The 25737-nt window shown below is 40.4% G+C and overlaps 1 protein-coding gene across 2 annotated transcripts in view; it reads right to left on the bottom strand.

Annotated features, from left to right (window-relative positions):
• CDADC1 (cytidine and dCMP deaminase domain containing 1) overlaps positions 1 to 25737 on the bottom strand; it is an 86751-nt gene that overhangs the window by 11188 nt on the left and 49826 nt on the right. For both annotated transcript variants that reach the window (XR_011470777.1, XM_070409068.1), the window contains exons 7-9: positions 21732 to 21901; positions 16963 to 17152; positions 8441 to 8501 (exon numbers count right to left, since the gene is read on the bottom strand). Coding sequence is in view for 1 of the 2 variants with exons in the window: in XM_070409068.1 (XP_070265169.1) it covers positions 8441 to 8501; positions 16963 to 17152; positions 21732 to 21901 (421 nt within the window). In the remaining variant the exon portion in view is untranslated. The remainder of the gene's footprint in view (positions 1 to 8440; positions 8502 to 16962; positions 17153 to 21731; positions 21902 to 25737) is intronic.

The following is a 25737-nucleotide window of genomic DNA, read 5'->3' as shown; positions in this document are numbered from 1 at the left end:
TATGGGGGAATGTATTATATAATCTTGGCCAAGTAAGACTTAAAATACATTTTTTTTCAGAGGCAATTGTCAAGTTCTGGTGACAATCTTAAATCTAGAAAAAGTAGTAACCTAACAGCTAAGAAACCTAAGAGCTAAGTTTTACAATAAGAAAAAGAGGCTTGTCCTTGTAACTGTTGACTTGGATTTAAATAACTTTGGGAGAAAAAAAAGGAATTTTGTGCCCCAACCAAGAAATGTTTAAAACCCCAGAACCTCACTGAGTTTTGAGGTCTGGTGAAATTGTGACCTAGAGGGTATCAAACTAATATTACTGAAACATACAACTTTAATGAAGAAATAAATTTAACATGTGGCATTTGATATTTAGAATAAAGTTAAATGTTGTAATATGAAAACAAACAAACAAACAAACCACGGTTATAAGGTTACTCAAGAATCTTCTAGAAACCTCCGAGAAATTTAGTGAGACCCTCAAGGATATGACAAAGGACCAATTAGAAATTAAGCATACACTGACTGAAATAAAGAATAATATACAGAGATCCAACAGTAGACTAGAGGATCCCAAGAATCAAGTCAAAGATTTGAAATACGAAGAAGCAAAAATCACCGAACCAGAAAAAAGAAAAAAGAATCCAAAAATATGAAGATAGTGTAAGGAGCCTCTGGGACTTCAAGCATACAACATCTGAATTATGCCGGTGCCAGAAGAAGAGAGAGAGCAAGATATTGAAAACCTATTTGAAGAAATAATGACAGAAAACTTCCCCTACCTGGTGAAAGGAAAAGACTTACAAGTCCAGGAAGCGCAGAGAACCCTAAACAAGAGGAATCCAAAGAGGACCACACCAAGACACATCATAATTAAAATGAGACAAAAAACAGAGAATATTAAAAGCAGCAAGAGAAAAACAGTTAGTTATCTACAAGGGAGTACCCATATGACTGTCAGCTGATTTCTCAACAGAAACTATGCAGGCCAGAAGAAAATGGCAAGAAATATTCAAAGTGATGAATAGCAAGTACCTACAATCAAGATTACTTTACCCAGCAAAGCTATCATTCAGAATTGAAGGTCAGATAAAGAGCTTCACAGATAAGAAAAAGCTCAAGGAGTTTATCACCGCCAAACCAGTATTATATGAAATGCTGAACGGTATTCTTTAAGAAGAGGAAGAAGAAAAAGATAAAGATAAAGGTAAAAATTATGAACAACAAAGTGACAATAAATGCATATCTATCAACAAATGAATCTAAAAATCAAGTGAATAAAGAATCTGATGAACAGAATAAACTGGTGAAATAATAGAATCAGGGGCATAGAAAGGGAGTGGACTGAGAATTCTCAGGCGGGAAGGGAGTGTGGGGGGTGCAGGAAGAGACTGGACAAAAATTGTACACCTATGGACGAGGGCAGTGGGGGGAGGGTAAGGCCAAGGGATGGGGTGGGAACCAGGTGGAGGGGAGCTATGGGGGGAAAAATAGGAACAACTGTAATAATCTGAACAATAAAGATTTATTTTTTTAAAAACCACATAAAAAAAAAGAACCGACAAAATTTTCCCCCATAGATTTTTAAAGAGAGTGGAAGGGAGAGAGAGGGGGAGAGAGAGAAATATCGATATCAGAGAGAAACATGGATCGGTTGCCTCCTACATGTGCCCCCACTGGGACCAGGAATCGAACCTATAACACAGTTACATGCCCTTGACCAGGAATCGAACCCATGACCCTTCAGACTGACACTCTAACCACTGAACTATACTGGTCAGAACTGTAGATATTCTTTATTCTTAATTTATTGAGAGTTTTTATCATGACTCTTTGGTGTTGAATTTTTGTCAAATGCTTTTCTGTATCTATTCATATGATCATATGATTTTTGTATTTTTAGCTTGTTGATGTGGGTGCTCACAGGGGTCATTGTTCCTGTACTGAAACCTCCCCTGCCTCAGAACTGACTGGCAGCCATATTTGAGCTTCCATCAGCCTGGCTCACACTGTTCACTCTGCCAAGGTGATTCCCTGAGACCCCACCCCATCCAATTTGCAGCCCCACCTAAGCTGTTTGCAGCAGCTTTTCCATATGAATGGCCTGTCCTGGCTTAGGCTTTAGACTTTCCTAAAAATCTCTCGAATAAATAGCAGTTGGTGTCAGCATGGCCCAAACCTATCAATAAGAGGCCCAAGACCCGGCACTAGCATCAGCCTACCTTGCTTCACAGCTTGGCCTCACCCGGGTACTTCCTAGCCCAATACAAATAGCAGCCATCTACATATCTCTCTGTAGCTCCTGCCAGGTGGCCCCAGGTAGTGGCTGACTTTGCACGTCCTGGGAGGCCCCAGACAGCTTCAGACCATAACAGATTACAACTCTACTCATCCACAAGTGACACACTCAAGGGGCAGATTCAGTGCACACCTAAGCCCTACTGAAGCAAGTCCTGCTCTATAGGAGTATCCCCTGCACAGCAGCTCTTCCCTTGTAGATACACCTGGTCCTCATAGCCAATTGGCCTGGAGATCAATTCCTCCCAGTGATGCCAACAGCAACTACAACAAGACTACGCACACAGCCCACACAGGGGTGCACCTACAGTGCCCAGCTCAGGTGACTGGGGAGGCTGAGTCACTGGGCCCTACAGGACACCTACTGCACAAGGCCATTCTACTAACTCCAGGAAACATAGCAGCTCCACCCAATACTTAAAAACAAACACAGGGAAGCAGCCAAAATGCAGAGACAAAGAAACATGTCACAAATGAAAGTAATGCAAGCAGGTAAACTACTGGATACAGAGTCCAAAACAATGGTTACAAGGTTGCTTAATGAGAACTTCAAGGGATTTAATGAGAGCCTCAAGGGACAGTGAGACTTTCAAGGATCTTAGTGAGAATGTCAGCATGAAAAAGAACCAGTCAGAAATTAAGCATACACTAAGTAAAATAGAGAATAATTTACAGAAATTCAACAGTAGAGTAGAGGATTCCAAGAATCAAATCAATGGTTGGGAGTATGAAGAAGCAAAAAAATACCCAATCAGAGCAATTGAAGGGTGTTCTTTAAGAAGACGAAGGAGGAGGAGGAGGACAAGGAGGAGGAGGAGGAGAAGGAGGAGGAGGAGGAGGAGAAGGAGGAGGAGGAGGAGGAGGAGGAAGAAGATAAAAAATACGAACAATAAAATGGCAATAAATACATATCAACAATTGAATCTAAAAATCAAAATAAATGAACAATAAATCTAATGAACAAAATAAACAGATGAATAAAATAGAACCAGAGGCATGGATACATGGAACAGACTGATGACTCTCAGAGGGAAGGGGGGAGGGCAGCGGTGGAAGGGGTTAAACAAAGATCATACATGCATATATGCATTACCTATGGACACAGACAACAGGGTGGTAAAGGCCTGGGGTGGGGCGCGAACCGGGTAGAGAAGGGTTATGTGGGGGAAAGGGGAACATGTATAATATTCTCAACAATGAAGATTTAAAAAAAAATTTCCTTGGGTGTTGATTAACAAAAAACAGAAATAAAAATAATATCTACAAATAACATCATACTTAATGGTGAGGCACTCTGAGCTTTCCAACACAATCAGGTACAAGGCCAGAATATCCTCCTCTCTCACTACTCCTTCTCCATCAGAGTGGAAATTCTAGCTATATGCCACAAGACCAGGAAAGGAATACAGCTTGGGAAGGAAGGAATTAAAGATCTTTCTTCACATAATCCAAAAGAATTGAAAAAAATACCTCCTGGAACTAATAAGTGATTTACATCAAGGTTGGAGGATACAAGGTGAATATCCAAAAGTCAATATGCAATTGAGATATGCAGATGGAAAATAAGCATATGAAAGGATGTACCACATCATATGTCATCAGGGAAATGCAAATTAAAACAAGATACTGCCCTGGATGGGTGGCTCAGTTGGTTGGAGCATGGTCCCATACACTAAAAAAGGTGGTGGGTTTGATTCCTGGTCAGGGAACATACCTAGGTTTTGGATTTGATCCCATGTCTTGGCTCATACAGGAGGCAACTGATTAATGTTCTCTCTCTCTCTCTCTCTCTCTCTCTCTCTCTCTCTCTCTCTCTCAAAATCAATTTAAAAAGTCCCTGAGTGAGGATTAAAATAAATAAATAAAAAGACCTACCTACTAACATGTGCCTAGCATGGACTAAGTGCTTACAATTAGCCCAATGCCTTAAGAAATGCTATTAAAAATACGGGGCAGTTTACCACCAGTTCATTTAAAAGAACAAGATACCACTGTACACCTATTTGAATGGCCAAAATCTAGAACACTGACAACACCAAACGCTGAGAGGATGTGGAACAATAGGAAGTCATATTCATTGCTGGTGGGAGTGCAAAATGATACGGCCACTTTGTAAGACAGTTTGGCAGTTTATTACAAAACTAGACATACGCTTTACCATATGATCCAGCAGTCATGCCCTGGTATGTATCCAAAAGAAGTGAAAATATGTCCACACAAAAACATGTACACAGATGCTTACAGCAGCTTCATTCATAACTGAAATTATTTGGAAGTAATCAAGATGTCCTTCAATTGGTGAATAGATAAATAAACTATGTACATCAGACAATGTAATCGTATTCAGCACTAAAAAGAAATGAGCTATAAAGCCATGAAAAGACATGAAGGAACCTTAAATGCATATTACTAAGAAAGTAGCCATTCTGAAAAGGTGACATACTGTATGATCTAACTATATGACATTCTGGAAAAAGCAAAACTATGGCTAAAAAAAAAACAACCAAAGTGGTTGACAAGGGTTGAAGAGAAGGTGCGGGAAAAATAAGTAGAACACAGAAGATTTTTAGGGCAGTGAAAATACTCTGTATGATGCCATAATGATACATACATGTCATTATATATTTATCCAAACCCATAAAATGTACATCACAAGTGAATGTATAATGTAAACACGGACTTTGGGTGATATTGATATGTCAGTGTTGGTTCATCAATTGCAACAAATGTACCACTCTGAGGAAGATCTGGATAATGGGGGAAGCCATTCATGTGTAGGGGTAAGTGGTATATGGGACTCTCTGTATCTTCCCCCGAATTTTTCTGTGAACTGAAAACTGTTCTAAAACAGAAACCCTTGATCTAAAAATTACCTTTTCTACTTAAGTTTTTAATATTTTTATAATTGATTTTTATATCATGTAAAGCAAGAACCCAATATTGTTTTTCTACATGGATTACCATTTTTTCAGCATTATAAATTGAATAGTCGATTCTTAGCCTGTGATGTGCATTGCCATCTCTGTCAGGGATGCTAAATGTTCCACCACTCATGGATCAGTACCCCATAAAGACTGTGCCACTCAAAAAACCAATAGCATGCCATTAATAAACAGTGCTTTAACTCAGCCACTGAGTTTTTTTAACAAGAATATTTTTATTTCTCTAAATTCTATCTGATTCTTTTCAAATCTGCCTGGTCATTTTTTATAATTGCTTGTTCTGTGCTTTTTTAAATAGCATATTTTACTTCCTAAACATTTTATAGCCTCTATTTCATAACTCCAAAACATAAAATCCTTGGGAGTCTATGCTGTTTGTTATTTCTTACTCATGGTGGCATATTTCCCACTATGTATGGTTAGTTTTAAATTATGAGCTCATATTTTATTATATCCTGTGGGCCTGCGTTGGGATCACTTTCCTTCTGAGAAAATTTGCATTTGCTTCTGCCAGGAGGTGTACCTGAGTGGGAGCCTTTTAGCTTCCCTGGAGGACGCCAAGCTTCATGTGGGAGTCTCAGGCTTAGTTCTCCAATGCAGCAGGCCATAGACTTACTCATTCTCAAGATCCCAACTTATATGGACATTTGTCCCCAAGGTAACCTGGCTTTGTGTTTACTGACTGTTGCTATTTAATTCTATTAAACTGTTCCTCTTATTTCTATTTTCCCCCAAGGAAACAGGAGTACCTGGATATTTCCCTTATTTTCTTCAATGCCCTGTGATTTCTTAAAAAGAATGTTATGGGTTATCTGAGTTCCAGTTATACAGATTGGAAGTAATTACTCACACTACCTGCCTCCCTTCTCTTTTGTCCCTGCTGCTGGATCTGAGAGGGTATAAATCAGCAAGTCTCCTCGGAGCTGGACAGACTCTCCCTGAGTACCTTTTCAAGGTCTAGACTCGGTTGGGGTGGGTAGGTCGGAGAGTAAGGACGGACAAATACCATAAAGCCTGATTTGGCCAGAGTCCAAGCCTCAGTCTTGCAATAAAATTGGTGTTTTGATTTTCACCTGTTTGAGTCCTGTATCTGTTTTTCAGCTGATTCCAAAGTTAGAAAGCAATCTACTTATATGAAATGGTCAGAATAGATGATTTCAAAAAACAAAGTAGATTAGTGGTTGCCTGGAGACGGGGGAGTGAAAATGGGAGTGAATTCAAATGGAAAGGTTTCTTTTTGAGATGATGAAAATGTTCTGAAATTAGGTTGTGGTGAGGTTGCACAACTCTATGAATACACTAAAAACCAATGAATTTTATATTTTCAAGGGGCAAATTTATGGTGTATGAATTGTCAATAAAGCTGTTATAACATTGAGAAAGACAGGGATATTATTTATTTTTATTTATTATTGTTGTTATTATTATTATTGTTAATCCTTGCCTGAGGATATTTTCCCCATTTATTTTTAGAGAGAGTGGCAGGAAAGGGGAGAGACAGAGAAAGGGAAACATTGATGTGAAAGAGACACATTGATTGGTTGCCTCCCGGAAGCGCCTGGACCAGGGGCAGAGATGGAGCCTGCAAACGAGGTACACGGTATGAATAGAACTGGGGACCCTTCATTCCACAGGCCAATGCTCTATCCACTGAGCCAAACTGGCTAGGGCGACAGGGATATTATTTGTTGATATAAAACATTTCTTAAAAAATACATACAAAACATGAACTTAACAGTTCAATGAACTGTCACAAAGCAAACATACATTTAACCATCATCCCGTCAATAAATAAAACACTGCCAGCAGCCAGATGCCTTTCTCTTGTTTTCTCCTAATCACGAACCCTCCCTCCAATCTTGGGATTGCTAACCACAGCATATCTTCCTTTTCCTTAATGATCTAGGAACAATAAATCCCGGATACCAGTCCTTTGTTGATGATAAGTGGTAAATATCTTCTCTTATTCCATGGCTTGCCTTTCTCCTCTTTTAATGTATCTTTTGATGAACATATATTCTTAATTTTATCATAGATAAATTAATTCATCTTTTTACAGTTAAGGCTTTTTGAGTCCTTTCTCTAATAACAGGGAATTATTAACTGATCCCCTCAAGCACTGTTATTGAATATACATTCTTTAATCAGATCCACATATATGATGGGTGGGGCAAACAGAGGTTTTTAGTTGTTCATATGGAAAATAATACAATAATTAATAAATAATAATACAAGAATAAACTGTTTCACGTACACACAACTATAAACCTACTTTTGTCACACTCTGGGCATATCTTTTTTTTCCCTTTTACTTATTTTTCCTGATAAATTTTAAAAAAGAAAGCTGAAGCATAAATATGTATTTTTTTCCAGATTACTATTTGAATAAAATAAAGTTAATTCAGAACAAAGAAAATCAAGATATTTACATAGAAATTATTTTCATAAAGATATTTATATTTCCTGATTTTTCAGGATAATCAAATCATTGTTATTATCAAGAAAACTTTACCTTATAAACTTCCACTTACCTAGAATACAAACAATCAACAAGCTAGCATAGCTAGTATTTAAAAATAATATTGTACACCAATAACTAATGTTTAAAATTAATGTGCCTAAGGAATTGTAAATCTCCCAAAGATTCTATTACTTTCAAAATATCTGTGTCAGTATGCAAATAACAAAGCTTTGAAGACTAGCAATTCATTTATGGTAGGTGTGATGACTGATAGTTAATTAGAATATGCAAATACCCAGAACATTTCTAGTCTCTGACAAATCTGAGCAAATGTGGCTTTACTCTAATAAGAATTCATATATCCTCATAATTTGGTCCTAGATCCAGCTGTATTACTTATATGCAGTTTTCCTGTAAAACCATCCAAAAAGCTTTTGTTTTGGTATGGAAGAACACTGTTGTTTACTATTTCATATAAATTTAATTTATGAAATCAATTTGTATATGATTATTTATATTAAACTGCAGATTATGCAGGACTAATTACTAGCCAGCACTTTCCATCACACCTAGTACATGGTAAACAAATGCTTGTGAGCAAACTGAGTGGCAAAAATAGAACCTGGAAAAAGAGTATCCTCTGTCTAAGACTACAACAATTTCCAACAATTTCATTAAAATTCACAATGCATTATTTCTTCTCAGAAATAAAGTTAACCTCAATAAAGGACTTGTAAATACTTACTCTCTCTGCTTTCAGGCTCATTTCGTTCAAGAACACAAGTTCCTGATGGATTCAGTTGCCACTGCAAAAGGGCACAAACATTTTATTTATACGTTGAAGAAGGATTTAATAAATAGTATTTTAACACCCTACTCTCAAATATCAAAACAATTTTAAAAACAAAGCCCTAATGACCCTGAAGGACTTGAATTCCTGAATGATATGACTTCTGGGATCAAAATCAATATTCTTAAAGAAGAAATGAGCTTTAAAGAGTCTTTACTTTCATTTTATAGGTAAGAAAATGGAACACCAGAAAAGTATAGTGACTTGCCCAGGGTTACACGATAACTAAAGGCAGCAATAGAATTAGAATCTGGGTCTGCCAATACTATAGAATTTCCACCACCTCATACTCTATCTTCAGGTCCTTCTGATCTTATAATAGCTAGAGAAGGCCCAGATATTAAAAAATGAAAATATGGCCAAGATTATCTTGCCTTTTAATATAGTTATAACATCTATACTAATAATAGAGGAATATGCAAATTGTCTGGGACACTGTCATAGTAACAGTAAAGAGCAAACAGCAGGCTGCTTGGGGCAACAAGGCCAGCAGGGGGGTTTGTGAGGGATGACCAAACGACTGAACAGCAGGCTGCGTGGGGCAACCAGGCCGGCAGGGGGGGTTAGTGAGGGACGACCGAACAACTAAACAGCAGGCTGCATGGGGCGGCCAGGCCGGCAGGGGGGCAGTTGGGGGTGACAAGGCCTGCGGAGGAGGGCAGTTAGGGGTGACCAGGCCTGTAGGGGAGGGCAGCTGGCCGCGACAAGACCTGTGAGGGAGGGCAGTTGGGGGCGATCGGGCCGGCAGGGCAGGGCAGTTGGTGGCAATCGGGCCGGCAGGGGAGCAGTTAGGCATCAATCAGGCCAGCAGGGGAGCAGTTAGGGGGTGATCAGGCTGGCAGGCAGAAGTGGTTAGGGGCGATCAGGCAGGCAGGCGAGCAGTTAGGAGCCAGCAGTCCTGGATTGTGAGAGGGATGCCTGACTGCTGGTTTAGGCCCAATCTTTGTGGGATCAGGCCTAAACCAGCAGTTGGACATCCCTCAAGGGGTCCCAGATTGGAGAGGGTGCAGACCAGGCTTAGGGACACCCCCCTCCCATGCACGATACTAGAGGCCTGGTGCACGGATTCGTGCTCCGGTGGGGTCCCTCAGCCTGGCTTAGAGATCGGGCCAAAACCGGCAGTCTGACATCCCCCGAGGGGTCCCAGATTTCAAGTGGGAGCCGGCCAAGCCGAGGGACCTCTAGTATGCACATAAGATCTTTGGTTAATCTCTTCCCACCCTCCTCCCTCCCTGCTTCCCTCTGAAATTCATCAGTCTATTCCATGTTTCCATGCATGTGCATTGAGCATCTGTCCCCTGGTGGTCAGTGCGCATCATAGCTACCGGTTGAATGGTCACTTAGGCTTTTATATATATAGGTTATTTATATCGTATCACATCATCTCTCTAATTAGTTTTCCATCTTAACTATTCAGAAAAAAATACGGAAGCCTGAAGATTCTCGGATATTACAGAGAAGACTGGAGCAGCAGATAAGAAAAATGAGTGTAATCAGGATCTCATAGCACAGCCCTTCCTTATTTCCTGGGCTGGAAATCCTCACCATCAGAATCACTTAATGACTTAACCAAAAAGGCCCCACTAGGGAACTATCTCCAGAAAGACACAAGTAAATGTTTAGTACCTGGGAGCCTCTCCCATAGCATCAGTTGGTTCATCCGATAAACTACCTAATATCATGGGGACAGGACACAACATAAACATTTTACCACGTGGAAAAAAGTCCTTGGAAAGGGAGGACATGAAGAACTGGTTGGTCGCCTATAGAAATGGGATGGTTACGGTTAGCATGAGGAACAGAGAATTTATAAAAGGTGAGGAGTTATATATAAAAATTTATTTTAGAGAAACCAAGATGGCGGCATAGGTAAACACCTGAAATTGCTGCCTCGAACAACCACTTCAAAAATACAACTAAAAGAAAAACGGACATCATTCAGAACCACAGGAAGGCTGGCTGAGTGAAAATTCTACAACTAGAAGGAAAGAGAAAAGCACACTGAGACTCTGAGGAGGTGTGGAAGTAAAGTGCAGAGGTACGGAGGCGCACGCAGAAAGGGCTGGCAACTGAGGACACGGTTGTCTTTTTCAATCAGGAGGGAGACACATGCTTGCGCTCTGAACTCCAGTTCCGGGCTAGTCACTGGGGACCCAGACTCATACGGGGAGAAACTGGACTGTCTGGCAGTGGGTGGAACTCAAGGGCGGCTTTCTCTCAGAGGTGCTTGCAGCGATTACTGTGGGACACTGAGACCCGGGGCCTCTTAGGGTAGGACTGAGGATCAGCCATAGCTGTTTGCTCCACACTGTTGATTCCCTGAGACCCCGCCCCACCAAAGCTGTGCCCAGAGGCTTTTGCATATGAAAAGCCTGGCCCTTTGCAATCTAAAATTACCTAACAAACTGTAGCTGGGTCAGAGAGACCCAGAACATCCGAAAGAAGGCCCAAAGCCCCACAGCAGCTTGCATTGTTTCACAGCTGGGCCTCATCTGGGCACCTCCAAACCCCAAACAAAGAAGAGGAATCTGCAGATCTCTCCATAGATCTAGCTGGGTAGCCTCAGGCAGAGGCTAAATTAGCACCTCCTTAGAGATCCAAGAGCCAGTCTACCCAGTGGTCAGAGTGGGACCATCCAGATTACAACTCCTCAGATCCATAAGGGACACACTCAGGGGCAGACTCAGTGAGCACCAAAGCCCCACTGAAGCAAGTCTTGCCCCATAAGGGTGTCTCCAGCACAGAAGTTCTCCCACTGCAGACACAGCTGATTCTCACAGCCAATTGGCCTGGAGGTCAATCCCTCCCAGTGTTACCTACAACAATCAAGACTTAACTACAACAAGACTGTGCACAATGCCCACAAAGGGGTGCACCAAGAGAGTCCACTTCAGGTAATTAGGGAGACTGACCTACTGGGCCCTATAGGACACCTAGCACAGAAAACCACCCTATCAACACAGGGAAGTAGCCAAAATGAGGAGACAAAGAAACAGGTCACAAATGACAGAAATGAAGGAAAGCAAACTACTAGATATAAAGTTCAAAACCACGGTTATAAGGTTTTACAAGAATTTTCTAGAAACCACTGATAAATTTAGTGAGACCCTCAATAAATCTAGTGAGACCCTTGAGGATATGAAAAAGGACCAAATAGAAATTAAGCATACACTGACTGAAATAAAGAATATTATACAGACTCCCAACAGCAGACCAGAGGAGCGCAAGAATCAAGTCAAAGATTTGAAATGTGAAGAAGCAAAAAACACCCAACCGGAAAACCAAAATGAAAAAAGAATCCAAAAATACGAAGATAGTGTAAGGAGCCTCTGGGACAGCTTCAAGCGTACCAACATCCGAATTATAGGGGTGCCAGAAGAAGAGAGAGAGCAAGATATTGAAAACCTATTTGAAGAAATAATGACAGAAAACTTCCCCTACCTGGTGAAAGAAATAGACTTACAAGTCCAGGAAGCACAGAGAACCCCAAACAAAAGGAATCCAAAGAGGAACACACCAAGACACATCATAATTAAAATGCCAAGAGCAAAAGACAAAGAGAGAATCTTAACAGCAGCAAGAGAAAGAAAGTCAGTTACCTACAAGGGAGTACCCATACGACTGTCAGCTGATTTCTCAACAGAAACTTTGCAGGCCAGAAGGGAGTGACAAGAAATATTCAAAGTGATGAATAGCAAGAACCTACAACCAAGATTACTTTATCCAGCAAAGCTATCATTTAGAATTGAAGGTCAGATAAAGAGCTTCACAGATAAGAAAAAGTTAAAGGAGTTCATCACCACCAAACCAGTATTATATGAAATGCTGAAAGGTATCCTTTAAGAAGAGGAAGAAGAAGAAAAAGGTAAAGATACAAACTATGAACAACAAATACACATCTATCAACAAGTAAATCTAAAAATCAAGTGAATAAATAATCTGATGAACAGAATAAACTGGTGATTATAATAGAATCAGGGGCATAGAAAGGGAGTGGACTGACTATTCTTGGAGGGGAAAGTGGTGTGGGGGATGCGGGTAGAGACTGAACAAAAATCGTGCACCTATGGATGAGGACAGTGGGGGGGGGGGGCGGAGGCGGGGGTGGGAAACGGGTGGAGGGGAGCTATGGCGGGGAAAGAGAAACAACTGTAATAATCTGAACAATAAAGATTTAATTTAAAAAAATGCCAAATTTATTCATATTCTTATACTACTTTTGACAGTCTAAAAATATAATGATTATTAAAATTCAAATTTAGAACAAATACTAGTTCATGTCAGTTGCTGGTATTTACAAAACTAGGTGTTTAGCTCACCAGGCAGTTTAAATCATTTACATAATATTGTAAACCAAGCCAGACAAGGGAAAGAAGCAGAGGGTGGAAAGCTAATGTTCACTGGAAGTACAGTATACCTGAGTGAGGGTATTCCTGGGTGAATCATTTTGTTTTTTTTTTAATATATTTTATTGATTTTTTACAGAGAGGGAGGGAGAGAGATAGAGAGTCAGAAACATCAATGAGAGAGAAACATCGATCAGCTGCCTCCTGCACATCTCCCACTGGGGATGTGCCCGCAACCCAGGTACATGCCCTTGACCAGAATCGAACTTGGGACCTTTCAGTCCACAGGCCGCCGCTCTATCCACTGAGCCAAACCAGCTTCGGCTCCTGGGTGGATCTTGGCCAAATGGGTGCTTCTGTGTCACATCTGTGCTCAGAGAGCCTTCACTCCCTTTGTTTTCCTGGCCCCTTCTACTTCTCTTGCCCTATCTTACATTCTTCTGATCTCTTCATTCTCTGTACAATTGAAAAGCTACTAAAATCCACCAGTAAGCAAGATATTTCAGAATTTACTTCACCCATCATACACAGTCCTGAATGCTAGGTTACTTAATCTTTATGAAGAAAATTTGAAAAATTCTTCCCACTGTCAGGTGGAATGAAGAGATAGAAAACAAAACCACAGAACTGGAGATTTATCCTTGACTTGTTGGATGTAAGATTTTTTTAGTTTTACAAAAGAGGAATCTTTCCCATCTCTCTTCTTTTAGAGCCTCCCCTTCTCTTTTTAAAGTAGTGAGAAACTTTAAATAAAACGAGATAAAAGACAAAAGTATAGGACAAAAATTTAACAAGTAAAAATTTATGATACTTCATACACAGAGAGAAATTAGATAGTATGTTGTTATATTTTTAAAATTTTAAATATGTATATAGTTTAATTAGTATCTTTTAGGTGCTTTACAGGGGTAGGCAAAAGTAAGTTAAATTATCAGTCATTATTACCTAAAAGATAAATCATAAGTAAGGATATGAAATAATAATAATAAATAATACAATAATTAATAAATAATAATATAAGAATAAACTTTTTCATGTACTCACAACTGTAAACCTAATTTTGCCCTCCCCTGTATACATTCCAGGACCCTAGACTCAAAACAGAAATGAAAAGTTGAAATTTATAAACAATTCTATTATATGTCTTTTGTACCCACTGCAAATTCTAGTATATAAATGTTACATTCAATTCCAGAATTAGCATTAAAAAGCAATACATGATTCTGGTCAGGACACTTTTGCTATATAGAACATTATTGGGACAACTGGTGAACGCTGATGAAATCTCCGGCTAAAATGGAAGTAATGTGTCAATAATAATCCCCTGAGATTTGTGGTTAGATTATGGTTATGTAGGAGAACATATAGTTTAAGAAAATATACAATAAAGTATCTAAGAGTAATCTGGTATCATGTCAACAACTTATTCTCAAATGTTTCTGGAAAAAAGTTTCTAGTAGAGTTTTTGAACTTTTGTGTATACAGTGGGGCCTTGACTTATGAGTTTAATTCGTTCCGAGACCAAGCTCGTTAAGGAGCTCATTAACTCAAATTACTCTATCAACTCAAAGCAAAAAATCGGCCGAGAGACAGCTGATATCTCAAAAAACTCGTTAGTCGGGACACTCGTAAGTCAAGGCCCCACTGTATTTGTAATTGTTCCTAAAAAGAAAACATTTTTAAAAACCTAAATAGTAAAAAAATATAAACAGTTAGAGTTCTGAGTTTTGTATGAACTACCTCAGTACTTTTTCTGATATAGCAAATATTAAATCCCCCTCTCTATCTTTTCTGTAACCTTAAACTATTTTCACCTTGTTTACTGCTCCATCCAAGCCAGAAAGAAGGGTGAGGGAAGAGGTAGTTCAGAAATTTTTTTTTTGTTAAGCACCAAAGGGTCTGCTAATTCAAGATCTGTAAGGTTGGAGGAACCAAGATGGCGGCATAGGTAAACACCAGAGATTGCTGCCTCGCACAACCACTTCAAAAATACAACTAAAAGACGGAACGGACATCACCCAGAACCACAGGAAGGCTGGCTGAGGGGAAATTCTACAACTAGAAGGAAAGAGAAAACCATACTGAGACTCAGAGGAGGCGCAGTGCAGAAGCCAAATACTAAGGTGTGGAGGTGTGCGCGGAGCAGGCTGGCGGCTGAGGGCGCGGTTGTCTGTTTCAATCGGGAGGGAGTCTCAGGCTCTGAGCTCCAGATCCGGGCAAGTCTCTAGGGACCCAGACTCAAACGGGAGAAGCGGGACTGTCTGGCATTGGTCGGAACTCGAGGGCAGCTTTCTCTCCGAGGTTTGCAGCAGTTGCTGGGACTCTGAGAGGCAGAGCCCCTGGGGACGGGACTGAGAGCAGCCATAACTGCTCGCTCCGCCTGCCCTGTTGATCCTGTGGGACCCGCCCCGCCCAAGCCCTGCACAGAGGCATTTGCCAGATAGCCTCAGGCAAAGGCTAGATTAGCACCTCCCTAGAGGACAGAAGTTCTCCCACTGCAGACACAGCTGATTCTCACAGCCACTTGGCCTGGAGGTCAAATCCCCCCCATATTACCTACAACAATCAAGGCTTAACTACAACAAGACTGCGCACAAAGACCACTACGGGGTGCACCAAGAAAGCATAAAAAAATGCAGAGACAAAGAAACAGGGCACAAATGACAGAAATGGAGGATATAGAGCTCAAAACCACACTTTTAAGGTCTTTCAATAATTTTCTAGAAACTGCCGATAAACTTAATGAGATCTACAAGAAATCTAATGAGACCCTCGATGTTGTGATAAAGAACCAACTAGAAATTAAGCATACACTGACTGAAATAAAGAATATTATACAGACTCCCAACAGCAGACCAGAGGAGCGCAAGAATCAAGTCAAAGATTTGAAATGTGAAGAAGCAAAAAACACCCAACCGGAAAACCAAAATGAAAAAAGAATCCAAAAATACGAAGATAGTGTAAGGAGCCTCTGGGACAGCTTCAAGCGTACCAACATCCGAATTATAGGGGTGCCAGAAGAAGAGAGAGAGCAAGATATTGAAAACCTATTTGAAGAAATAATGACAGAAAACTTCCCCTACCTGGTGAAAGAAATAGACTTACAAGTCCAGGAAGCACAGAGAACCCCAAACAAAAGGAATCCAAAGAGGAACACACCAAGACACATCATAATTAAAATGCCAAGAGCAAAAGACAAAGAGAGAATCTTAACAGCAGCAAGAGAAAGAAAGTCAGTTACCTACAAGGGAATACCCATACAACTGTCAGCTGATTTCTCAACAGAAACTTTGCAGGCCAGAAGGGAGTGGCAAGAAATATTCAAAGTGATGAATAACAAAAACCTACAACCAAGATTACTTTATCCAGCAAAGCTATCATTCAGAATTGAAGGTCAGATAAAGAGCTTCACAGATAAGGAAAAGCTAAAGGAGTTCATCACCACCAAACCAGTATTATATGAAATGCTGAAAGGTATCCTTTAAGAAGAGGAAGAAGAAGAAAAAGGTAAAGATACAAATTGTGAACAACAAATATGCATCTATCAACAAGTGAATCTAAGAATCAAGTGAATAAATAATCTGATGAACAAAATGAACTGGTGATTATAATAGAATCAGGGACATAGAAAGGGAATGGACTGACTATTCTTGGGGGGGAAAGGAGTGTGGGAGATGCGGGAAGAGACTGAACAAAAATCCTGCACCTATGGATGAGGACAGTGGGTGGGGAGTGAGGGCGGAGGGTGGGGTGGGAACTGGGAGGAGGGGAGTTATGGGGGGAAAAAAGAGGAACAAATGTAATAATCTGCACAATAAAGATTTAATTTAAAAAAAAAAAGATCTGTAAGATCAATACAACTCTCTCTACAGAGATATAAATTCATAAGACAGAGATCCTAAACTGAAAATTTGTAATTAGGCAAGTGCTTGCACATAAAAATAAACTCAGTGATAACAGTTTGTTGAAACTCTTTAAAAGGGTGGGAATTATTAGGTTAAAATATGTGGCAGGGTACCAAACAACATTAAAAAGAAGCATATTTGAAAAAAAAATGTGTATCTTACTTACTGTAAATTTGCTAACACCCTCAAGTTCTCCAAATCGCATGTAAGAGATGTCTGCCTTCTTTCTTCCAACATCTATATCCCCTGTATAGATTTGTTTTATGCCTGCACCTTTAATTAAAGGTACACACTCATCACATGGGCACTTTGTCACAAAAATCATACTTTTTTCTTCTGGTTTTATTTCTTGACACCTACAAAAAGTGTATAAAATATTAAAAGGATAGTTTCTGAAAGGGTAAGTTATATTTCAGAGAAATCTTTAAAGACTAAAATGTCTGCTTTAAGAGCAGATTTATAACATTATAAACAGTAATAAGTGAAACTTATTCTTTCTGAATTAGTGAGTGTTCAAAATCTAAACTCATAAATGTTAAAATATAACCTGAACATGACAATTATTATAAGCAAAATTTACTTATTCTAAGCAATCTGGCAAGTTTTCAGTATTATATTACAAAGTAAATGAAAATAGTAAAAGAGAGAGAGAGAACACAATGTTCTCTAAGAAAGTACTTCTTTACAATGCCAAATCAGGGGCCAGATCTAACACCACCTTAACAGTTTATGATGTCTAATTAGACATTAACTCATGGTAGCCAAAAGAACTATCCCCTTATCTGGTACCTAATGGATATTTAATAAATGCTTACTAAACTAATAAATTACTATCATCCCTTGGTTTTGCGGACATCAATTTAACAGACTTTGGATTTAACATACAAAATTTCCATTAAATCTCCATTAATTTTAAAATGCCTTTAACCAAGATTTGCTTATAATTAACAGGTTATCCTATATAATAAAAGCCTAGGTGGTGTTGCACAACGTCATCACAAGATGGCCATCCCCATATTGTCACAAGATGGCCACCACAAGGTGGTCACCACAAGATGGCCGGCAGGGGAGGGCAGTTGTGGGCGATAAGGCCAGCAGGGAGGGCAGTTGGGGGCGACCAGGCCAGCAGGGGAAGGCAGTTGGGTGCAACCAGGCTGGCAGGGGAGAGCAGTTAGGGGTGACCAGGCCGGCAGGGGAGTGCAGTAGGGGCGATCAGGTGGGCAGGAGAGGGCAGCTGGGAGTGAGACCAGGCCGGTAGGGGAGGGCAGTTGGGGGTGATCAGGCTGGCAGGGGAGCAGTTAGGCTTCAATCAGGCCAGCAGGGAGTGGTTAGGGGGCGATCAGGCAGGTAGGCAGGCAAGCGGTTAAGAGCCAGCAGTCCCGGATTGTGAGAGAAATGTCCCAGATTGGAGAGGGTGCAGGCCAGGCTGAAGGATACTCCCCCTGCAGCCCCTCGTGCACAAATTTCATGCACCAGGCCTCTAGTTTGCTTATTATTAACTCACTGTTATTTTTAACAAATTTTAGCGAATAGGCCATATGCTGGAAAAAAACACTGTAATAATTTCACCAACATAAATAAATATTACAAACCTACAACTATAGTCTACATATTTAAATCCAAGAGTCACTGCTCGTAAACAATATTTGGTGAATGAATAGCACATGATCACACTGCATAGTACATGGTGATTGGTTCCGTTGTTGCATGGCGTGACTTTCTGCAGCATAACATGTGCTAGCTGATGTTTCCACATGTATTAAGCCACACCCCAGCTGTGTGCATTTGTTTACACTCAGTGACTGCGGAATGCAGGCATTTACTAGACCAATTCAGTATAAATTTAAAATTACAGTAATACATATAGAAAACTTTTCTGTGAAATTAAACTTTCCACATACTTAATTTTAATTATACAAAAGTGTCTACATAAGTAAAAATTGGTAAACTAATTTGTCAATTTTTTAACATACACATTCAAAAAACCTATTTTATTATATAACTAGAGGTCCAGTGCATGAAAATTCATGCACTGGAGGGGGGGGGTCCCTCAGCCCGGCCTGCCCCCTCTCACAGTCTGGGAACCCTCAGGGGTGGGAGACCTGGCCATCAGGGGAAGGCGACGCCCCATCACACCTCTGCTGCTGTCACTGCCGTCAGCGCAAGCCTTGGCCAGCCCTGGTTACCTGAGCCTCTGATGGCCCCGGGCGGCTGGGCAGCCACCATCCGAGGCTTGCCTGTGCCTTGGGCCAGCCCTGGGCAGCTGGGGGGCTGAGGGGACTGGGGGACTCTGGAGGCAGGCACATGGCAAGGCTGGGCTCCCCTAGAGGTGGGCCCAGCCTTGCCACGCGCTTGCTGCCCTGGCAGGGCTGAGGGGTCTGGGCACTGCTATCTTGTTGCTGTGGGTGCTGCCATATTTGAGGGCGTGGCAGTCAATTAGCATATTCCCTCCTTATTGGCTGTGGGCGCTTCCATCTTTGAGGGTGGGCAGTCAATTAGCATACTTTCTCCTTATTGGCTGTGGGCACCGCCATCTTTGAGGGCAGGACAGTCAATTGGCATATTCCCTCCTTATTGGCTGTGGGCACCGCCATCTTTGCGACGGAGTGAGGGTCAGTTAGGATATCCCCTCATTATTAGATAGGATGGACTTTTTTTTTACTTTTTTAAAAAATTTCTTTATTGGTTAAGGTATTACAAATGTGTCCTCATCCCCCCATTAACCCCCAACCTCCCCCCTACACACACACACACACACACACACACACTCATACTCTCATGCCCCTGTTGTCTGTGTCCATTGGTTTGGCTTATATGCATGCATACAAGTCCTTTGGTTGATCTCTTCCCCTTACCCCCACCCTCCCCTACTTTCCCTCTGGGGATTGATAGTCTGATCGCTGTTTCTCTGTCTTTGGGTCTGTCCCTGTTCATCAGTCTATGTTGTTCTCTATATTCCACAAATGAGTGAGATCATGTGCTATTTATCTTTCTCTGACTGGCTTATTTCACTTAGCATAATGCTCTCCAGTTCCATCCATGCTGTTGCAAATGGCAATAATTCCTTCTTTTTTACCGCAGCGTAGTATTCCATTGTGTAGATGTACCACAGTTTTCTAATCCCCACCCTTGCCAATATTAGTCTGTTATATTGAGGTTTTACTGTAATATTAAAGTTCTGGATTGAGTTATAGTTCCCTTACCCACTTCCCTAACACAGGATACTTTTATTTAAGAAACATTTGGATTTAACATATCCATATCTCCATGCAATCTTTAATGAAGAGCACAAGGAAAAGAGAGAGGAGTTGTTTAAATGGGGGTAGTTTAGGACTAAGGCAGCCGTAGGCAAACTACAGCCTGAGGGCCGGATCCGGCCCGTTTGAAATGAATAAAACTAAAAAAAAAGACCGTATCCTTTTATGTAATGATGTTTACTTTGAATTTATATTAGTTCACACAAACACTCCATCCATGCTTTTGTTCCAGCCCTCCGGTCCAGTTTAAGAACCCATTGTGGTCCTCGAGTCAAAAAGTTTGCCCACCCCTGGACTAAGGGATGCTGTCATCTGAGGCTACAGGGGTTGTACTTCCTGATTCCATGGTTCACTCTGCTCAGAGTCAGCCGTCTTCCACCACCACCAGCCTTCCATACCCATCTTTCTAGTTCAGACTCTCATTTGTTCACCCAGACTAGGCCAACACAATTTTATGCACCTAACCTATTCAAACAATATACCCGTAACGTAAGCAATCAGTACTGTGAATCTCTCAATGCCATTCCATTTTCCCAAATGAAGTCTAACCTCACAGTCTTCCCTATATAGTCCCAACCTAATCCCAGGAGCTCCAAGGTCCAGCCTAACTGGAGCTGCATGTTCCTACACATAAGCTTTTTTTCTACTTCAAGACTACTGCTTGGGAAGGCCAGGGAGGGTTGGGGGGCAGGAGGGAGGGGGGTAAGAGATCAACCGAAGGACTTGTATGCATGCATATAAGCATAACTAATGGACATAAGACACTGGGGGGTAAGGGAGGCCAGGGGATTGTCAAGGGTGGGGGGAAAAAAAGGACACATATGTAATACCCTTTGTAAAAAAAAAAAGAAGAAAAAAGAAAAAAAAAAAGACTACTGCTATGCCCAAAGCAAGAATGACTTCCCTGTAAGTACCTCCAATTTTTACAATCCTACCAAAACCTTCAAAGCTCAGCTGAAATGCTAGCTTCTCCATAAAGCTTTTCCCTCCCAATCCCCTCCATCCATAACAGCCCATGAATTTCGACAGCACTTGGGTTGGGTGAATGCACTATTACATTCCCTGTATCACATAGTGTGTTACAAGTTCTTAAGGATAGGAGCAATATTTTATTCAGTTTTGAATACTCTAAGATCACCCCCTTCATGATTAATGCTGAGAAATGTTTGCAGAAATAATCTAAATTAACATCAGAGAAGGAGGTAATGCCAGGTATAACCTCTAACAAAAACTATGTTAAAGCAATTTAGTTCATAATAAAATCTATATATTCATAAAAACAAAATATGTGCTTTAGATTTCAAAAACAAAGGACAGCTTACATTCCAGAAATATACAAGACCCTAAGAATACACTTCATGCCATTTTATATTAGAGAGTAAGGAATAAGGAGGAAAAAAAGATTGCTCAATAAATCTGCCCACAGTATCTCTGATGATGGCCTCAGGTCAGGCAGCAAAGACCAAGTATAACCAAAGTTATACTTCTAAAGAGTATTTCTTGGAATAATAAAAATTTTAAAAAGGAAATAAATTGCAACTAAAAGTAAACTAAATTCAGCCCTGGCCGGGTGGCTCAGTTGCTTGGAGCATTGTACCATACACCAAAAGGTTGTGGGTTCAATTTCAACTAACCCTTGCTACATTTTAATGAAAATAAATGCAAAGGAATTTCATACCTAAAGGTCAAGGCATTCTGTTCCGCATGGACAATGTATCTGAATTTCCTTATTTCTCTGTCTTTCTGTTTGTCATCCATGTTTGGGAAGTCAGCATACTCAGATCCAACAGGAAAAGCATTATAACCACATCCTATGAAGTACATCATGCCTGTCCCATCACAATTTTGCTACGAAAGGGAGCAAACCAACAAAACTTAGTTTTCAACAGTCTGAAAAGGCAGTTTAATATCATACTTTGTATAATGAATTCAATTTTCTATGAAAAACTGAACCATCAAAAAAAATATATTAAGTCCTCCAACTGCAGTGTGGTCTTATCAAAGCTAAATTTCAAGAAGGCTGATCATCTTTCTAACATATAATCTCAAGGCAGAATTGGTTTTAGTAGTTAATTAAATACTAGCTTGTCTAATTTCACCAATTGTTTCATTTGATTCAGACAGCTCTCCTAGAACAGGTTATAAGATGCTGGAAAACAGAAATCATGCTTTCTTCTTTCTTTCTCTTAGAGTACACCTATTAGAGTGCTTTGCATATTAAGAGTTACTCAATAAATGACTGTTAATTTCTTATATGCTCTGTGCTGTTACTGGTTAGCAAGCCAGAAATTTAAAACATACTTTGAGCAATTTCTGTTTTTGGGCTAAAAATGTGCTAATATGATATAGTTGGAAAATAAAAATTTCAGTTTCTCATAATCTTCAATAATTATTGAGCCCCTATTATATGTGTATGTATTATCATAGGACTTCTTATTTCACTGGTTCTTCTTTATTTCTCCTGGTCAATGGCATATTAGGTATTAATATGAATGTTTTATCAATTATTAGAGTGAAATATTTTATAAATCACAAGTATTTATAGTAGTTTGGAATATGCCATAATAAACCTCACTAAATTTCAATATATTATAATTACTCATGTGAAAGTATCAACAGACTCATTACTGTAGTAGCTTGATGAAAATCACTGTTACAGTGAGCAAACAAAAGCTTACAAATAAATGATCTCATTAATAACAAATTATTATTGAGTACTTACTGTCAACATCATGCTGAGTTTTATTTATTTTTTATTTTTTTAAATATATTTTATTGATTTTTTTACAGAGAGGGATAGAGAGTTAGAAACATCGATGAGAGAGAAACATCGATCAACTGCCTCCTGCACACCCACTACTGGGGATGTGCCCGCAACCCAGGTACATGCCCTTGACCGGAATCGAACCTGGGACCCTTCAGTCCGCAGGCCGATGCTCTATCCACTGAGCCAAACCGGTTAGGGCATCATGCTGAGTTTTATATGTATTATTTCATTTAATCAATTTCCACAACCTAGAGAACAGCAGTACTACCATTATTCCCATTTTATGGATAAGGAAACTGAAGCCAGGGTCACAAAACTATTAACTAACAGGTGAAATTCAAGCTCAGGTTGACTCCAAACCCACATCTTTGCACTTTACCATGCTGTGTACACTATAGGTAATTTGAAAGGAAACTTAAATTCTCCACAAAATAGTCAAGAACACTCAGATCTTAAGCTAGAGGCTGCTGAGCATTCATATAAACAAGACAGAGAATTCCTGACATTGTGAACCTTACAATCCAGAGATGATAAGAAACTGGACGCATAATTTTAACTGTGATGAGTGATACAAATGAGCTGTACAGAACACTATGAAGTTTTTGGTAGGGGAACCTAGCTAGTAAGTGTTAACAGCTGAGTAGAGTTAAGAGATATTTTGGAGGTGGAGCCCACAGTACCTGGTGATTAATTGAATGTGTGGCATTAGAAGGAATGGGATGGTGACCACTGATGAAGAAATAGGTTAGCAGGGAAAATACTAGATGTACTGGCTACGATGAACTTAAAGGATTTATGAAACATTCTGGCAAATAGTCAAATTACTTGCTATAAAGTCTATGGAAACAAAATTTAGGCTCCTACACATAATTACTAAGAACTATCTCTTGATTCTGTGCTCTCCTAATCCATCCCCATAATTCTAAGCCCTCATCATATTTTATATGAGTGCCCCTATTTCCTGTCTAGCCCCACCTCATTATTATTATAGTGCAAATCTAAACCTGCTGGGGTCCAACCCCAGCGGGTCCAGGGGTCCCCAAAGGTGTGGACGGAGTCGGCGAAGAAGGAATGACACGGAGGCTGCGTTCAGTTGATCATCATAGTCGGGTTTCTCTTGTCAGGGTCTCCTGCCATGTTCTGTAGCCATGTTCTCTCGCTAGGTTCTCCAGCCAGGTTCTCCAGGTTCTCCAGCCAGGTTCAGTCACCAGGTTCTTTAGCCAGGTTCTATCCAGGTTCTTTTGCCATGTTCTGTCTAGGTTCTCCAGTGAAGTTCTGTAGCCAGGTTCTGTCCAGGATCTTTTGCCATGTTCTCTGGCTAGGTTCTGGTTAGGATCTGATGAGGAGCTGATGAGGATCTGATGTTTATTGTCTTGTTACATCCGTATTTATACCAGCCGATTTTAATCCTGTCAATTTCTATTACAAAGGTTAGGGCGTTTCTTATCTCCATTCCAGGGAGTAAAGATTATGTAGCTTAACTACCCGCCTGGCACTTAATTAAGGGGTTGTATCCCCTCCCTAACCTCAGGGAAAAATTCCTACCTGGGGAAACAACCTTTCTCGGAGAGGTGACTTTGGTTAAAACACATAGCGCCAAGAAGGGAAGCAAACATATTAAGAACAGTATGCCATATACGCCAGGTCCCTTGAAACAGCAAGGATGGACCGGCTCCCGGCTTAAACCAAACATTTTACCACTTAAAAGATTCTTGGATTGGCCTGGCCACTGTTACTTAGTGCTAGAGTGTCGGCCTTGCACCCAAGGTTCGTGGGTTCAATTCCTGGTCAAGGGGATGTACCTGGGTTGCAGGTTTGATCCCTGGCCCCAGTCAGGGTATATGCGGAGATAGCCAATCTCTTTCTCGCCCTTCCTCCCTCCCTCCTTTCTACTCTCTCTAAAAATCAATGGAAAAAATATCTCAGGTAGGGAATTAAAAAAAAAAGATTCTTGGATTACACTATCCAATATGGTTAGCAGCAGCCATGTGTGGTTAGTCTAAATTGAAAGGTGTGGTAAGTGTAAAATACACACAATATTTTTTTAAAAATATATTTTATTGATTTTTTACAGAGAGGAAGGGAGAGAGATAGAGAGTTAGAAACATCGATGAGAGAGAAACATCGATCAGCTGCCTCCTGCACACCTCCTACTGGGGATGTGCCCGCAACCCAGGTACGTGCCCTTGACCGGAATCGAACCCGGGACCTTTCAGTCTGCAGGCCGACGCTCTATCCACTGAGCCAAACCGGTTTTGGCAAAATACACACAATATTTTGAAGACTGTAGTGCCCCCAATGCAGGATATTTTATTAAAAATCTTATTTTAAAAAAAACCTTTTAAGCCTGGCCTATGTGGTTCAGTGGTTGAGTGTTGACCCATGAACCAAAAGGCCCCCAAGTTTGATTCCTGGTCAAGGCACATGCCCAGGTTGCAGGCTCAATCCCCAGTAGGGAGCATGCAGGAAATGGCTGATCGATGTTTCTCTCATTGAGGTTTCCATCTATCTCTCTCTCTCCTTTCTTCTTTCTCTAAATAATCAATGAAAACATTTTTTAAAAAAACTTTTAAAAATTAAATGTATTGATGTTGACACTGGTTAACAAAATTATACAGGTTTCAGGTGACCAATTGTACAACACATCATCTGTATACTGTTTGTGCGTTCATCACCCCAAATCAAGTCTCCTTCCATCAACATTTATCTTCCCTGTACCCTACTCCATCTCCCCCCGCACCTCCTCCATAGGCAATCACCACACTGACGTCTGTGTCCACGAGTTCTTCTCTTTTTTTCTTTTTTGCACAATCCCTCCACCCCCCAAATCCCCTCCCTTGACATCTGTCAGCCAGCTCTGTGAGTCTGTCTCTATTATCCACCCATGTACTGATGAACACTTAGCTATTTCCAAATC

This window comes from Myotis yumanensis, unplaced genomic scaffold (assembly GCF_028538775.1).
Source record: "Myotis yumanensis isolate MYYU_CA2020_CCGP unplaced genomic scaffold, mMyoYum1.0.hap1 SCAF_3, whole genome shotgun sequence".
NCBI classification, from domain to species: domain Eukaryota; kingdom Metazoa; phylum Chordata; class Mammalia; order Chiroptera; family Vespertilionidae; genus Myotis; species Myotis yumanensis.
The sequence above is the reverse complement of the archived record's forward strand: the minus strand, read 5'-3'. Positions and strand labels throughout refer to the sequence as shown.